The 12,408-nt window shown below is 48.8% G+C and overlaps 2 protein-coding genes across 2 annotated transcripts; one reads left to right on the top strand and one right to left on the bottom strand.

The window, feature by feature from the left end:
* Positions 1-352: 352 nt before the first annotated feature.
* Positions 353-3,082, bottom strand: LZTFL1 (leucine zipper transcription factor like 1). Its single transcript, XM_073640422.1, has one exon. It carries the CDS (start codon positions 3,002-3,004, stop codon positions 2,108-2,110), a length of 897 nt encoding a protein of 298 aa, XP_073496523.1. The 5' UTR covers positions 3,005-3,082; the 3' UTR covers positions 353-2,107.
* Positions 3,083-3,228: 146 nt separating this feature from the next.
* Positions 3,229-12,050, top strand: NDUFB11 (NADH:ubiquinone oxidoreductase subunit B11). Its single transcript, XM_073637814.1, has 3 exons — positions 3,229-3,476; positions 10,346-10,476; positions 11,877-12,050. Exons 1-3 carry the CDS (start codon positions 3,291-3,293, stop codon positions 12,001-12,003), a joined length of 444 nt encoding a protein of 147 aa, XP_073493915.1. The 5' UTR covers positions 3,229-3,290; the 3' UTR covers positions 12,004-12,050.
* Positions 12,051-12,408: the final 358 nt, after the last annotated feature.

The following is a 12,408-nucleotide window of genomic DNA, read 5'->3' as shown; positions in this document are numbered from 1 at the left end:
ATAAAATGTTTAAAAAAATGTGAGCTCCCGAGAATGATTAACGCTGCCGACAAGATGGGTGATCTGCATCAGCGTCACATTGCTTCTCTCCACCTCAGTGTGCCAGGTGTAGGGTCTCGCTGCTGTATTGAAGCTCACATGGGAGACCACCACTCTAGGTCCTGCAGACTATGGTGTTACATAACGATATTGGGGGAAAATAATGCATCTACTGATTAGCGTATTTTACTACTGAGATGGCTTTCTTCGGGGTCATGGAAATAAGACCTTGATGCTTTTCTTCTTGGAGGGGGGCGGAATCTCGTAGATAAAAAAATAAATAAAAAATAAACACAAACCACATATTAAGCATCAGAAAAAAAAAAAACGGTTTAATGAAATGAGTAATGCAGAAACAGAAAAATCATAAGTCACAAATCCATGTATCAGCAGATGGAGGATGGCCTGAAGATTAGATGGGGAAGGACCACCACTGAAGGTCAGGGCTACATGGGCGCTTCAAAAAAAAAAAAAGGCCTTTAAAGTCATGACAGGTAGGAACACAATATATGGAGCCAAACATGGCAAAGAAAGGTGTGATTGGCGTATACTCCACTTCAGCCACCGCCGCTGATCCCAGCTCTGCCATTATACTGACCCATGAGGAATGGACATTGGTGGGTGAGGATCCGTTATAGACAGGTTCCATAAATGCAATACACAAGATAGTAAAATAAGACCCTTAGTACAGAGGGGTCAGACCCCCATGAGTTGTAGGATGAGCCAGACAGCACAGATTCAGGATATGTGCACACATCGTCTTTTTCAGACGGATTCCACCTTAAAGCGCTAAAAATAATGAACGTGCATAGAAAGTCAAAACGATGTTTCCTCTTTTGTCACTTCTCTTAACAACCTCAGGCTTCGAAAGCAGTGTGGTGACTAAAAGAAGCGATCGGTCCTTTATTCTAGTGGCTTCCGCTAGGTTATATAAGGAATTAAAAAAAAAATAAAAGACAGACGCCAGTAAAGACACTTCAGGAAAAACACGGCCAGCGGTCTCCTGAAGCACCTTCTGCTTGTAAAAAGACGCCGGCGTGCTCGCTCTAAGATGCCATGTGCACATACCCTTAGGAGCTCACCATAAATCTCTGCTCTGAATGTCAAGGTGAGTCTACAAGTGGATGATGCAATGTACAAAGGGTTAAATCCTTACTAACAAGAGGCGAAACCTGCAGAATCCACCAACATGTGATCTTGTCCCATATCAAGCTGCTGAACCTGCTGATCACCGGGATGTCCTGACTTGCACCTCACATAAATGTCTGAGGACATAGGGAAAACACAAGTTGAATTTTAAAGCCCAGTATTTCCCCCCCACTTCCACCAGCAGCTTCCTCCCCGCTGAGAATACATGCACATCTGGCCTAGCTGAGTGTACGTGTGCATGGAGCATGTAGAATAGCGGTAGGGGAAACTAGTGCGCTGATGACAGCTATTAAAAGGTGGCACCCTTAAAGATTTCCCTAAGACCAAATGTTAGTCCCCATCTATACGGTAGAAGATAACTTACTCACTGGTGAAAGTCCAACCACTGAGACCCCCAACGATCCCAGAAATGGTGGTAGAATATGCACACCTCCACTCCATTCATTGTCTATGGTACCAGATATGGCCATGCTGTGCTTCCCCATCTCCGACGGGCCATAGACAATGAATCCCTATTTTCGGGATGAGTGAAAGTCCCAGCGGACGGACCACCAGGAATTGGCAAGTTATCCTGTAACCTGTGGCTTTATGTGCACCAACAGGGGAGGCAGCAGTGTCTGGGGCTGGTTCTTTCCATGCCCTAGTCTCAGTCTTGCCCAACAACTTTTCAGCCATGGTAGAAGAATTCTTGTCTGGTCATAGTCAGGTTGAGGGTGGCCATGTGGTCTACAATTCCCATCATGCCCGGACAGCCATCAGGAAAGGTTGGAGAACTCAGTCAGCTTGAGATCGGCCGTGTGAAGTCTCTACATGGAACAGTCCAGCTACAGGATAATTTCTAGACTATTGTCATTTACTGTGATGACCCGCACAAGAACAATCGGGGCCATTGGTCCAAATCTTTGGTCAGGGGCCCGGCTCAGTCTTCGGGCTCGTACTTGCACAACCTCCGGCGCAGCTCCTTGATCTGCTCGTTCTTGCGGGTCAGGATGTCCTTCATGTTGCGGTAGGCCCCGGTTTCCTGGAATTTCTTGTCCAGCTCCTTCTCTGCCATTAGCAGCTGCTCATTGACCCGCAGCAGCTCGTGCTTGGTCTTGGTCAGGTTCTCCTCCAGGTCTCTCTGGCTGGCCGTGTGGTTCACCAGGGTCTTCTGGAACTCCAGCTTGAGGTTGGCCATGGTGTCCTCCAGGTGGCGAGTGTCCTCCAGGTGGCGGGTGTCCTGGGAGTTGTGCTGGGCCTGGACCTGCAGGTCTTGGAGGGCCTGCTCGGCGCTGCGCTTGTGGTCCAGGGCGGTGGTGGCCTGGCTCTCCAGGGTGCGGAGCCGGGCGCGGAGCTTGTCGTTCTCTTCCTGGAGGCGGCCGATCTGACTGTGGAGAAGGTCTGCGGAGCCGCCGCCATCACTCAGCGGGGCCAGTCTGGGCTTGCTGCTCTGGGGGCCCTTGGCTGAGGGCCCCAGCTCCTGGCTCTTCTCCAGCTCGGCCACCTGCTCCAGCAGCTGGCGGTTCTCCAGCTCGGAGATGTCGGTGTGCAGCCGCAGGTGCCAGTGCTGGGCCTGGGAGAAGAGCTGCTGCAGCAGCAGCACATTGGTGTGCGCAGAGTTGATGAGCTCCAGCTCCAGCTCGCTCAGCACCACCGCCTGCAGGCCGCTCAGTAGCTCAGACACCTCCTCCGCCGTGTACGTGTCCTCCACCAGCCGGCTCTCCCGCACGTCCAGGAAGCAGGACGCCACACTCTTCAGCCGGAGCAGCCGCTTACACTGAGCGAACCGCATGTAGCTAAGAACCTCTCCGCGGTGGTGCTCACCCAGCTCCGCCATCTTCACCTGCCCGGCAACGTTTCCATAGTTACCTATGCGGTCATTCGCCTTTTATAAGGACGGTTGCCCGAAGTAAAGATGGCGCCTATAGTTACGCATCTGATTGGCTAGTCTGTCACTATGGTCATGGATTGGTCAAGTCCCGCCCCTTTCAGCGACTCATTTAAAGCTTTTTATTGGTTAATATTTGCCAGTGGTTATCGGTTCCCTAGCGCTGATAGGTGGATTATGACAGGAGCCCGCCTCTTCCGGTGTTTTCAGAGTCTCTTCTCGGGGCAGAACAAACATGGCGATGCCCTTGTGTCTGCGGGCGCTGAGGTTGTCCGGGGCTGCGCGGCTCCTGAGGACGGCCCCGGTATACAAGCTTCATACGGCTCCTCGGCCTGAGGCCACAACCCCGGTCACTGTCAGTCATGGCAGCCCGTCCAAACACGAGCACGACGACCATGGCGAGATCAATATGTACGACAAGGTAACGTCACGGCGCCCCCTACTGGTGGTTATAGGGAGTCATGGTGACCAATCAGACTCCAGCTTTCACCTATGTAACCCGCCCTGGGAAATAGAAGCTGAGATCTGATTGGCTGCAGGAAAAGCGCCTCCTTGTGCCTGTGTCTGGTATTGTCCATGAGGCCGGGTATGGGGAGGCTGGGAGTGAGGCTCCATCATCGCCCCTCAGTGTCAGGGCCCCTGTGACTATAACCCCGACAGGTGTATTACAGGATCATTGATGTGACCGATCGGCTGTTCACATCCCAGTGACACAAAATATCGACGTTTATTGAAAAATAAAAAAAAATTATATATATATATTAGTTTTTTTTTAAATACTCTTCAATCGGAGAAAAAAACCTACACCTGATTAATCTCCACAGCAAGTACAAAAATGTCCCCATTAATAAAGGAGGTCCAGTAGTGGACAATCATTTTAAGGGGTTAAAAAGTGGCCACTGCTACATGCCCTAAGAAACCATATATGTGGCCAATAATGAAGCCTGCCATAGATCCTTCAGATGATTGGCCACACATGAATCATGTGACCACATTTTGTGCTGCATATTGTCATGTGATCCTTCTTAACCAATTAGCTGAGAGTATTACTTTACATTCATAGCTTTCCCTATTGAAGGGGTTTTCAGGACTTTTCCATAGTGTCGGGATCTTTATAATAAACTCTTGAATCCCTCTCTGCACTAGTGAAGCGTAAAGTGATCATATCCAATTCATAAGTCACCTGGCCCACTAGGGCAAAATTAATGAAATCCTAATTTCCAAAGTGTAATATAGGCCATGCAAGCAGATCCTAGATGCATGACCTGGAACTAAAATGATAAAATACTGTTTTCCTGCAGCCACCCGGGGGGAGCTTAGTATATACAGATTTATGCAGCCACCACTAGGGAGAGTGCACTACATATGGATTTATACAACCACCACTAGGGGGAGCTTGCTACATTCGGATTTACAGAGCCACCACTAGGGGGAGCTTGCTACGTACGGATTTATAGAGCCACCACTAGGGGGAGCTCGCCGCATACGGATTTATAGAGCCACCACTAGGGGGAGCTCGCCGCGTACGGATTTATAGAGCCACCACTAGGGGGAGCTCGCCGCGTACGGATTTATAGAGCCACCACTAGGGGGAGCTCGCCGCGTACGGATTTATAGAGCCACCACTAGGGGGAGCTCGCCGCGTACGGATTTATAGAGCCACCACTAGGGGGAGCTCGCCGCGTACGGATTTATAGAGCCACCACTAGGGGGAGCTCGCCGCGTACGGATTTATAGAGCCCCCACTAGGGGGAGCTCGCCGCGTACGGATTTATAGAGCCCCCACTAGGGGGAGCTCGCCGCGTACGGATTTATAGAGCCCCCACTAGGGGGAGCTCGCCGCGTGTGGCTTGATTTATAGAGCCCCCACTAGGGGGAGCTCGCCGCGTGTGGCTTGATTTATAGAGCCACCACTAGGGGGAGCTCGCTACTTATAGTCGCATGCTGTCCGTGGCCTAACCATGCTCCCATGGCTGCAGCATCTCCTGACTTATCTCTCATAGAGCACATCTAAGACCTCATTGGCCAGTGATTACACAGGAGCTGCCAACAGCAGATCTTGATGATTTGCTTGAGTACATTCAGTGGCAGAACCTCTTTAGACAACCATTAAAGGGGTTGTCCAAGTAGTCTCATTCCTCATGTTTGGCCCTGTTAAAATAAAATGCCTATACTTTCCTCCCGTGTCGGCACTCGCGGTCCTGGGGCTCATGTGCGGTTCTTGCGTCACACGAGCTCGGCGCCCAATCAGCGCTGGCGTCACTGTCCACGCCTTCAGTCAAATCAGACATCAAGAGGAATTCGGAGAGCAGCTGCAGCTCCGGCTTCCTGTTAATATTCAATACGTCCGAAGGTCGGACAGTGACACCAACGCTGATTGGGCGCAGGGCTCACGTAACATATCAACCTCACCTGAGTCCCGGGAACGTGAGTGCCGACACCGCTGGAACAGCGCCGAAGGTGAGTATAGGTGTTTTTATTTTAATGGGGCCAAACATGGGGAATGAGAAGAGGGTGTCCTAGTAGTGGACAATCCCTTTAGTAGCCTCAGTGATGGCAGCCGAGGCTGTAAGTGCCAGGATTTTTCTGCACGTGGCGCGTATACATATTCCAAACATCTCAATTCAGTATGGAGTTCCCACTTCTAATTTTCAGATTAGTAACACGTCTCCATCCTGTGATTTCCATCACTCCACAACTTTTCTTCCTTGGTGTTGCTGTTTCAATGTTGAGGGGTTTATACATGCAGCCACCACTAGGGGGAGCTCACTGCACACAGGATTATACACCCCCAAAAGGTTTGCAATAGTAGTATAACACCATAGCAATGAGCGCCACCTAGTTGCGACTGGCATCTTTTTTAATATATACAGTCATGGCCAAAAGTGTTGGCACCCTCAAAAGTGCATCAGAAAATGAAGCATTTCTCCCAGAAAATTATTACAATTACACATGTTTTGTTATACACATGTTTATTTCTTTTGTGTGTATTGGAACAACACAGAAAAACAGAGGAATAAAAGGCAAATTGGAGATAATTTCAAACAAAACCCCAAAAATGGGCCAGATAAAATTGTTGCCGCCCTTAACTTTAATATTTGGTTGCACAGCCTTTGGAATAAATAACTGTAATCAATCGCTTCCTATAACCATCAGCAGCTTCTTACACTTCTCAGCTGGAATTTTTGACGACTCTTCTTTTGCAAACTGCTCCAGGTCTCTCATATATGAAGACGTCTCCTCCCAACAGTAATTGTAAGATCTCTCCACAGATCCGGACTCATTGCTGCCACTTCAGAACTCTCCAGCGCTTTGTTTCCACCCATTTCTGGGGGCTTCTTGAAGTATGTTTGGGTCATTGTCCTGCTGGAAGACCCATGACCTAGGACGCAAACCCAGCTTCCTGACACTGGGCACCACATTGCAACCCAAAATCCTTTGGTGATTTTCAGATTTCATGATGCCTTGCACACAGTAAAGGCACCCAGTGCCAGAGGCAGCAAAACATCTTTGAACCTCCACCATATATGACTGTAGGTAGGTATGTGTCCTTTTTTATTTGTAGGCCTCTGTTTCAGTAAACAGTAGAAGGATACGCTTTACCAAAAATCTCAATCTTGGTCTCATCTGTCCACAAGACGCTTTCCCAGAAGGATTTTGGCTTACTCGCGTACATTTTGTCAAATTGCAGTCTATCTTTTTTATGTCTGTGTCAGCAGTGGGGCGTTTCATTTCATTCAAATGTATAGTTTGCTCTGACACTGATGCACCCTGAGCCTGCAGGACAGCTTGAATTTACAGTTGTGTTCAAAAGTTTACATACCCCGGCAGAATTTTTCCTTTCTTGGCCTTGTTTCAGAGAATATGAATGATAACAAAAAAACTTTTTCTTCACTCATGGTTATTGGTTGGGTGAAGCCATTTATTGTCAAACTACTGTGTTTTTTCTTTTTAAATCTTAATGACAACCAAAAACATCCAAATGACCCTGATCAAAAGTTCACATATGCTGGTGATTTTGGCCTGATAACATGCACAGAATTTGACACAAATGGGTTTGAATGGCTACTAAAGGTAACATCCTCACCGGTGACCTGTTTGCTTGTAATCAGTGTATGTGCATAAAAGCTGAGTGAGTTTCTGGGATCCAGACAGACTCTTGCATCTTTCATCCAGCCACTGATGTTTCTGGAATGTGAGTCATGGGGAAAGCAAAAGAATTGTCAACGGATCTACGGGAAAAGGTAGTTGAACTGTATAACACAGGAAAGGGATACAAAAAAAGATCCAAGGAATTGATAATTCCAGTCAGTAGCGTTCAAACTGTGATTAACAAATGGAAAATCAGGGGCTCTGTAAAAACCAAACCACAGTCAGGTAGACCAACAAAAATTTCGGCCACAACTGCCAGGAAAATTGTTTGGGATGCAAAGAAAAACCCACAAATAACATCAGGTGAAATTCAGGACTCTCTGAAAACTAGCGGTGTTACTGTTTCAAGATGCACAATAAGGAGACACTTGAAGAAAAATGGGCTGCATGGTCGAGTCGCCAGAAGAAAGCAATTACTGCGCAAATGCCACAAAGTATCTCGCCTACAATACGCCAAACAGCACAGAGACAAGCCTCAAAACTTCTGGAACAAGGTAATTTGGAGTGATGAGACCAAAATTTAACTTTTAGGCCACAACCATAAAAGTTATCAGCAAATACTGGAGGTAAATTTGCACTCATCAGCCCGGAAGTTGCACATGGGACGTACTTGGACGTTCCAACATGACAAGGATCCAAAACACAAGGCCAAGTCGACCTGTCATTGGCTACAGCAGAACAAAGTGAAGGTTCTGGAGTGGCCATCTCAGTCTCCTGACCTCAATATCATTGAGCCACTCTGGGGAGATCTCAAGCGCGCAGTTTATGCTAGACAGCCCAGGAATTTACAGGAACTGGAGGCTTTTTGCCAAGAAGAATGGGCAGCTTTACCATCCGAGAAAATAAAGAACGTCATCCACAACTACCACAAAAGACTTCAAGCTGTCATTGATGTTAGAGGGGCCAATACACGGTATTAAGAACTGGGGTATGTGAACTTTTGATCAGGGTCATTTGGATGTTTTTGGTTGTCATTAAGATTTAAAAAGAGAAAACACAGTAGTTTGACAATAAATGGCTTCACCCAACCAATAACCATGAGTGGAGAAAAAGTTTTTTTGTTATCATTGATATTCTCTGAAACAAGGCCAAGAAAGGAAAAATTCTGCCGAGGTATGTAAACTTTTGAGCTTAACTGTATTTGGAACTTGATTGGGGCTGCTTATCCACCATCCGGACTATCCTGCATTGCAACCTTTCATCAATTTTTCTCTGCCATCGACGTTCAGGGAGATTAGCTACAGTGCCATGGGTTGTAAACGTCTTGATAATGTTGCGCACAGTGGACAAAGGAACATCAAGATCTCTGGAGATGGACTTGTAACCTTGAGATTGCTGATATTGTTCAACAATTTTGGTTCTCAAGTCCTCAGACAGTTCTCTTCTCCTCTTTCTGTTCTCCATGCTTAGTGTGGCACACAGACACACAATGCAAAGATTGAGTCAACTTCTCCCCTTTTTATCTGGTTTCAGGTGTGATTCTCATATTCCACACACCTGTTACTTTCCACAGGTGAGTCTGAACGAGCATCCCATGCTTGAAACAAAGTTGTTCACCCACAATTTTGGAAAGGTGTGAACAACTTTGTCCAGCCACTTTTGGGGGTTCGTATGAAATTATGTCCAATTTGCCTTTTTTTTTTTCTGTTTTTGTGTTGTTCCAATACACACAAAGGAAATAAACATGTGTAATAAATAAAACGTGTAATTGCAATAATTTTCTAGGAGAAATAGTTCTTTTTCTGGGACAATTTCAAGGCAGCCAACACTGTCAGCCATGACTGTGTGTGTATATAATATATTTACACACCTACTAATTATATTTTGTGTATATAATAGTTTCCATGGTATTATTTTGCTGTGAGGCCCTATGATCTCTCAGTATGTCCCTGACCAGGGGCACACTCCTGTGGTGCAGAGGATTCGGGCAGTGTTCACACGGTGCAGCTACTACCTGCAGTGACTATTAATGGCACAAGTTTTCAGGTAACCCCTGTATTCACACCCGTTCTTGCCCGCTGGTCGCGTGTGGCTGTCGCACTGCAGGATCCCAGCCTCAATGCAAATATTCCAGCGGAGAAACCGCCCACCGTTTTGTGTCTGCAACTCTTGTCCAGTGCTATGTGTTGCCATGGTTACAGACTAATGACAAACCCTAGGCAGTCTGACCCTACAGTTATCAATTACAGACAATAGGTCCCAAGATCCTTTAACACGTCGCACGCAGCTCTTACCATTTTCACAAAAATTTCTGTTTCCGGGAAATAAATAAAAATATATATATATATTCAAAACATTTTTTTCTTTTTAAAAAAAAACAAAGAAATCCTCATATAATGAATGGGCTGCAAACATCTGGATTACGTCCCCCGCACCCCGACAAACAAGTATAGAATAGACTTATAGACTTCAAAGTAGGCGCAGCTGAAAGGAACAATATAGGGCCAAACAAACCAGCCTGAAAATGAGACCGAAAATAGAGCGAATAATGAATCTGGGCCCAGTGTGCTGCAGGCGCCCCCTAATGGACAGGCTGCACCACTGAGACTCCTTGGTGACCTGTTCCCCACTATTCCTGTCCGGTGTTGTGTGATCCTGTTGGGTTACATGTACGGCATTGAGGGGGTTCTTGAACACAGGACCCCATTAGTTTGCGGTGTGCTGTTCCCCCTTCCAGCAGCAGAGGGCAGTGTGCCCCCACCATATCCCAATGTGATTGAGGTGGTTGTTCTTGTTCCCCCTCCCTAGCTCTCTTTTCTAGTTCTTGGTGCGGTCTCTTCGGCGGAGCGTCTTTCAGCCTCTCATGCCTTTCTCTGCAGCGAGCCTCTATTGTGTGAGGCCTCCTCATTAGCGGCGCTGCCTTTGTTCGGGGGGCTGCACAGGCTCTTCTCTCCCCTGAGCTCAGCCCCCGTGTGATGAGAACATATTATGGCACCTGGCACTTTGATGTCTCCTGGTTGTCTGGCTGGAGACTGTCGCTGCCCCAGGAGCTTGCTCTCTAAAGGGCGGGCACTGCCCTGTGCACTGCGGTCCCCCCCCATTTTAACCCTTCCTATATGCTTAGGCGGCCCTCGCCTCCATCCTGTGCTATCACCTGTCGGCAATGTCTGTTTACCCCCAATATATTTTCTTTTCCAGAACCCCGACTGGCACGGATTCAGCAACGACCCCGTACAAGATGTCCGGCACATGCGGCTGATCTTTTTCTTTGGCGTTTCGGTGTGTCTGGTGCTGGTCCCCATCTTCATCTACTACTCTCCGGAGAGGGGGTGAGTGCCGCTGCTTTTCTCCTCATTTCTCCCTATAACCTCATTGTGCTCCCACCCGCCGCGCTGCAAATCCAATAAAGCGCTCACGTGGCGGCCATCACTTAGTCATCTCTGAGGGGGAGAATATATTGCGGTTATACGTCTTCTCCTGACAGACGCTCGCACGTAATGTTCTGTCAGACTCAGCGCTGCTGCTGGAGTGACAGGAGCGCCCCCTGCTCTTCTGCCCCAGCTGGGGGTGGGTAGATTGGATGCAATGCCCCCCCCCCCCGACCCCCGTGGCTGCAGAACTGCTATATATAGCTGGTAATTGCTTGTTTAGGAGAGTGAAGTGGGGTCTGATGACTGGGATGGGACAGATTAGGGGTCACCTCACCCCTGGCACTGATGCTCTGTACCATGTGGAGTGATTAGTGCCATGGCTCAGGTGTGGGCAGCCGATCGCTCGCAGGAAGTGGCCGTGCAGCCGATCAGCGCTTCCTAAGGGAGAGGCCTAATGAGCACAAATCAATTATTTATTTTCATGCTGAGCTGAAAGAAATTGGCAGAGCAGCACGTCTGGGCCTCAGCGCGCGCTAAGATCACACGGCAAAGAGGCACCGACCCTTAATCAGTACACTTCATTCTGCACCCCCTGTCCGTCCATCCATGCTCGCCAGTCACTGCTGCATCCCCTGTCCTTCCATCCATGCTCGCCAGTCATGGCTGCACCCCCTGTCCGTCCGTCCTCACCAGTCAGGGCTGCACCCACACTTTGCCCTCTGCCTTTTGAACTTGGGCCTTTCTTTTCTCTGTACGCCATGCTGCCCGCTCTCGGGGCATGGAGTAGTCTGTACTATCTCCGCACCAGGAGGCTTCATAGGTCTGTTTCACACCACGCAATGTCTGCCACTGGTGCCCGCTGTCCGGGGCTGCAGCTGGATCCGCTGTGCACAATGAGCCGCAGATCCTGAGCGAGATCCCTGAGCTGCATGATATCAGAGGGATGCGGTGCTGGGGGTGGGATAATAAGGTGTTGGCAGAGGGGGCGCGGGGGGGAAGCTGCTGTTTTCTGCCTCTCCGTGGGAGTTCGACATGTTGTGGCTGAGGCTCACAGCGGAGGTGAGGAAGCTGTTAATACGCTTTAATGAGTATCGGCATCTGCCAGAAATAGCGGCTGTGCTTAATAATGCAGCAAAGCAGGAGACGTGTGCGTGCGTGTTATATGGGGGACAGGACACTGGGTCTCTACCCCCCCCCCCGTATCTCTAATGCACCCCCTCCCCTCAGACTTTTCTCCTTTTACATACCGACAACTGGTTCTTGTACCCCCCACTGACAACTTTCTCCTGTGTACCTCCTCCCTCGCTCTCCGCCGTCTCGTTGTCCGCTCCTCACTCGCCGATGTCTTCTTCTTGCAGGATGAGGGACTGGGCTCGCAGAGAGGCCGAGCGGCAGATAAAGAGGAAAGAGGCGCTGGGTCTGCCGCTCATCGAGATGAACTACTATGACCCGAAGAGCCTGGTGTTTCCCCCTGAAGATAAATAGTCGCACCCTGTCCCTCTGCTGATCCAATAAAGTATGTGTCGCCTCCAGTCTGCGGTTGTGTTTTGTCTTTTAGAGACCACCAGTATGGCTGCTGTTGGAAGTGTCCCCCAGTTTCCTGGTGTCTACTTGCTCTAGATTTGTACTTTTTTTTTTTTTTTTTCTTTTTTTCTTTGCCCGTTTCTGAAGCCATAAAACAGCGTCACTGCTCACGGTCAGACTGCGGTAATCGGGGTCAGGACCGGACATCACCTCATTACCTGCAGAGCCAGTGCGGCCCACTGTGATGGACGGAGAGCAGGGGGCTGGGCGGGCAACGAGGTCAGACCCAGCTCTGGAGCTTATGGAGGGTAACGGTGCCATGAATGCACTGTGCTGATCTGCAGGGGTGACCATCACTGCATGCGG

Source organism: Phyllobates terribilis, unplaced genomic scaffold, assembly GCF_046119375.1.
Source record: "Phyllobates terribilis strain yellow unplaced genomic scaffold, ASM4611937v1 Scaffold_7__3_contigs__length_470593459, whole genome shotgun sequence".
Taxonomy (NCBI): Eukaryota; Metazoa; Chordata; class Amphibia; order Anura; family Dendrobatidae; genus Phyllobates; species Phyllobates terribilis.
The sequence above is the reverse complement of the archived record's forward strand: the minus strand, read 5'-3'. Positions and strand labels throughout refer to the sequence as shown.

What these genes read in the sequence shown, in the direction of transcription:
- LZTFL1 (XM_073640422.1), bottom strand. Translation starts at nt 3,004, where the DNA reads ATGGCGGAGCTGGGTGAGCACCACCGCGGAGAGGTTCTTAGCTACATG.
- NDUFB11 (XM_073637814.1), top strand. Translation starts at nt 3,291, where the DNA reads ATGGCGATGCCCTTGTGTCTGCGGGCGCTGAGGTTGTCCGGGGCTGCG. An exon ending in AGATCAATATGTACGACAAG is followed by an intron (nt 3,477 to 10,345) that starts GTAACGTCACGG and finishes TTTCTTTTCCAG; the next exon opens with AACCCCGACTGGCACGGATT. An exon ending in TACTACTCTCCGGAGAGGGG is followed by an intron (nt 10,477 to 11,876) that starts GTGAGTGCCGCT and finishes TTCTTCTTGCAG; the next exon opens with GATGAGGGACTGGGCTCGCA.